Source organism: Macrosteles quadrilineatus, unplaced genomic scaffold, assembly GCF_028750875.1.
Source record: "Macrosteles quadrilineatus isolate MER2022 unplaced genomic scaffold, UCM_ALF_1.0 Scaffold_3__2_contigs__length_128488019, whole genome shotgun sequence".
In the NCBI taxonomy this organism is placed as follows: Eukaryota; Metazoa; Arthropoda; class Insecta; order Hemiptera; family Cicadellidae; genus Macrosteles; species Macrosteles quadrilineatus.
The window spans coordinates 49,816,440-49,820,370 of record NW_026542596.1 but is presented as its reverse complement, the minus strand read 5'-3'; the positions used below and the strand labels follow the sequence as shown (position 1 = coordinate 49,820,370).

At 35.5% G+C, this 3,931-nt stretch overlaps 1 protein-coding gene across 1 annotated transcript in view; it reads right to left on the bottom strand.

Annotated features, from left to right (window-relative positions):
* Window positions 1-936: 936 nt before the first annotated feature.
* LOC128988397 (DNA-directed RNA polymerase I subunit RPA2) overlaps window positions 937-3,931 on the bottom strand; it is a 47,806-nt gene continuing 44,811 nt past the window's right edge. The window contains exons 15-17 of the mRNA XM_054409649.1: window positions 2,489-2,742; window positions 1,526-1,690; window positions 937-1,171 (exon numbers count right to left, since the gene is read on the bottom strand). Coding sequence (XP_054265624.1) covers window positions 977-1,171; window positions 1,526-1,690; window positions 2,489-2,742 — 614 coding nt within the window. The 3' untranslated portion in view covers window positions 937-976. The remainder of the gene's footprint in view (window positions 1,172-1,525; window positions 1,691-2,488; window positions 2,743-3,931) is intronic.

Below are 3,931 nucleotides of genomic sequence, written 5' to 3'. Positions count from 1 at the left end.
TATTCTATCTGTAAATGTACCAAATTTATTCGCCCATTTGATCAACCAAATGTTTTTTAGTTAGTGGCTTTTCTATGTCACTGCACTAGTAAGTTTTATGCTACTAGATATAGATATAGACTAGAGAAAGTCTAAACTCTAATGTCAACCTTTTGTTAGATAGCATCATTAAATAATAGCCCTATAACAAATAGTCTGGAACCACAATCGATCACGGGTTTTCAGTTGAACCTGCAACCATCAGATTTAAAGGCGAGCACTACCCGGACATTTTGTTGAAGCAACCTAGCACAATACAACAGAAAAGTGTTTTCATGTTCAATGATATCTCTAACAGTAAAATATATGATCATTTTCTTACTATGTACCCAAAATTGTATACGTCTACAATGTGTTAAATTTGAATCACTGAATTTTTCAAGATTGAAAATAGCTTACTTACTAGTTACTATACTCGCAACCAAATACACTTGAATATGGTAAATAATCTGTAAAACCATCTACAGGAGGTTAAGTCATCACTTTAAAAATCAATATTGCTAAAATTGAGCTTAAAGACTAAAATGTTTAAACTGCAACATTGTATTTAAGGAATACTGTAAGCACTTGGCTTAGGTATGGAATAGAGAAATAAGGAATGGATAGAAAAATAAGAAAAGATTGAATAAGAAAAGACTTCCAGGCAGTTGAAAACAAACGAAAATTCGAACACAACATTAGTTTCAAGATTGAAGATTCTACTTCCTCCAGAAGAATCTACCCCATCAAACTAATTATTTTGTGCACTTTTTGTGTTAAGTCAAAACTCCCTGTAACTCTTTCCTTCTCAAGGTTGGTTGTGTATTCATTCTTTTTTCCTCGATATACTTTAAAAGGGCGTTTTAAAAAACAGTGAAAATTAAACCCACAAAGGATTTTATAAGAACCACGCTACTATAGAAATTAAAAACCTTTAATAACACTGTACAGGGTGGACTCAGCTGGTTTCTAGTTGCATTTGAACCTTGATGTTAACGGAGGCGAGTTGTGCGATGAGGTAGCGGAAGATGTAAGGCAGGTTGACGGTCTCTACGCGGCCTTGCTTGTCACAGATGAGACATCTTTTGGAGCCGCCGTCGTTGGGTCCCACCACTGGGCTCAGCAACAACCCACACTTGCGGCATATCAGTGTCTAAACACAATTTTATAACTGTTAAATTTTTGGCTGATATGGATATTATATTTTAATAAATTTACTAGTGAAGTGTTGATAGAAATATACACTTCACAGATTAAAAACTTTCCAAAATTTCGAGTCTTGTACATCCCTATTTTTAAGATTTATTGAAAATAAATACGATTTTGTACTATATTTTATAAAGTTGTACTTGGAATTCTTCATCGCTAAAGAAGACCTAGTCTGTTAGTGGTGTTTGTATTAATGACCCTGGAAGCCTTTATGTTTCTACACCTAAAGCAGGTTACTTTTAACATGACTACATAGTCTAGAATTATCTTTATATTTACTACCAGTGCAAATACTTACACTGAACTTGTCCGAGCAGTTAAAGAGTCTGTCCTGTAGCAGGAAGGATGCTCCGTGTGATATGAGAGCGTCTCGTTCCATCTCTCCAAATCTTACACCACCTCCACGACGTCGACCCTTGATAGGCTGTCTGGTCAATACGTCCACAGGGCCCTTACTTCTCACCTGGACAAAAAAAAAGGAGATTACCATTACGATTAAAAAATATACAAATCACAACTAAAAAAACCTATTTCCTACCTTAAGATTCGCTGTGCAAAGACTTTTCCCTCCGTTACAAAATAATAGTTAAACAAGAAGGGTGTCACTACAAACGATTTAAAATCATGAATCGAATGGTTTTTTGACCACCACTGAATCGAATTGCGATTTGATGCGCAATCAGAATTTTGATGCATTGCACACCTTTAATTAATGACAAGCTTTTGTAGCCTACCTTTCTTGGTAATCAACCATTGTAGCACATTGGGTAGCTAATTGGTTATGGTGCTTGCCTTCAAATCTGAAGGTCGCTGGTTTGATTCCAAGCGAGGTCGTTTCCAGACCTAGATCGTAATTACAAATGGAATTACTAGCTTTTGATTGGAATTACTAGTTAGTTTACCTACTTTGATATTTTCAATTTACAGTATCATCAGCTGAATTATTGAGCACACATTTCTCAATCAACATTATTATGTATTAACTATTTTGGGGAACAAATTGGTTACGATGCTAGTCTTAAAATATCATAGTTGTTAGTTTTATCCTGAGTGGGTCAATTCTACTACACCCAGATGCCATTGGGTAATTAGTTAGTGCTAGTAATTAAATTAGTGATTAATGATGTCATCTATCAAAAAGTCAACGTTATAGTAACAAGACTAGGGGTTTGACGATTCCTTAAAAATATTAACAATTCCACTGGTGATAAAACACAGAAAAATATACATTTGAAAATCAACAGTACAAATTCCAGCCCACCTGCCACTTGTCAGAAACCATGTGTCTGAGGCGTTGGTAATGGACGACTCCAAAGAATATCGAGGCAGTCATCTCTCGACCGTCGACGCCGCTGTACATGCGCTCCGTGCCGTAGTAGTTGTAGCCACCAGCCTGTAGCAGTCGGCCAAAGTAGTCAATAGCTGTATCCTCCTCAGTGAATTGGAACGGAGAAGCGTCGTGGACCAGACCATGAACTGCCGCTGACTTACCGGCCATACACTCGATCATCATAGCTATAAACAGTTATAATTAATAATATTTTAAAGGAAAGCTAAATATCAGATTAGGGATTTTTTAGAGGGGCATACAGCAAGCTCATTTAAAAAATTGCCCAGGGACTAAAATTGAATGAAATGTATACAGAATGAAAGGTTACATAACATAATACTAACATTTTTTTCTAATAAAGGAATAGAAAAAAAGTTGGTTAAAAGGAAATAAGAGTTTAAGTTCAAAAAAGGAGTTCTTCAAAAAGTATCAATGGCAAATGACAAAAACAATTTTTTATGTGTACCTATTATGCTTCTTAAGCTCTTAAAGACATCAGGGACTAGCCTGTTTTCTGAGGTGGTCACAGTTGGAAATGCTATATTAGGACAAAATATAAGTGCTATGTTTGGTGTCTATTAGCCCTTAGACATTTCTGAGATAAGCTAGTTCTAATTTATTCATTTTCACTTTTGCTATTACCTGCAATATACAGTGTGTAAATTAAGTATGGAAACAAATCTGTATTTTTAAAACCGAAATAGATAGAAATATTCTATTTGTGGCAATAATAGTTAACAAAGATTCCGCAATTTTTCACATGAAAAATATTTTTTTACCCCCCTAACAGGGTAGGTGGTAGGGGGTGACTTATTTTTTTCAAATAGCAACCCCTATTGAGTGACCCCTCATTTTGAAGGGTTTGTCAAAAGAAACACAATGACGCAAATCCGAGGTGAATATCTCACTCCTAGCTAACATGGCGGATATTCCAAAATGGGCTTTTTTTTACAAAAATTAAATTTTTCATTACCCACCATTTAGGCTAGGGGTGAAATATCTACCTCGGGTTTGCGTCATTCTTTTTCTTTTAACAAACCCTTCAAAATGAGGGGTCACTCAATAGGGGTTGTTGTTGAAAAAAATAAGTCACTCCCACCCCCTACCCTGTTAAAGGGGTTGAAAAAATATTGTTGATTAAAAAAATTGCGGAACCTATGTCAACAATCAATTCCACAAACAGAATATTTCTATCTATTTCGGTTTTAAAAATACAGATTTCTTTCCATTATTTGTGAAATTGGTGCTTTTCACGTACAATAAATCAAATTTTGGAATATCCGCCATTTGGGCTAGGAGTGAGATATTCACCTCGGATTTGCGTCATTGTGTTTCTTTTGACAAACTCTTCAAAATGAGAGGTCACTCAATAGG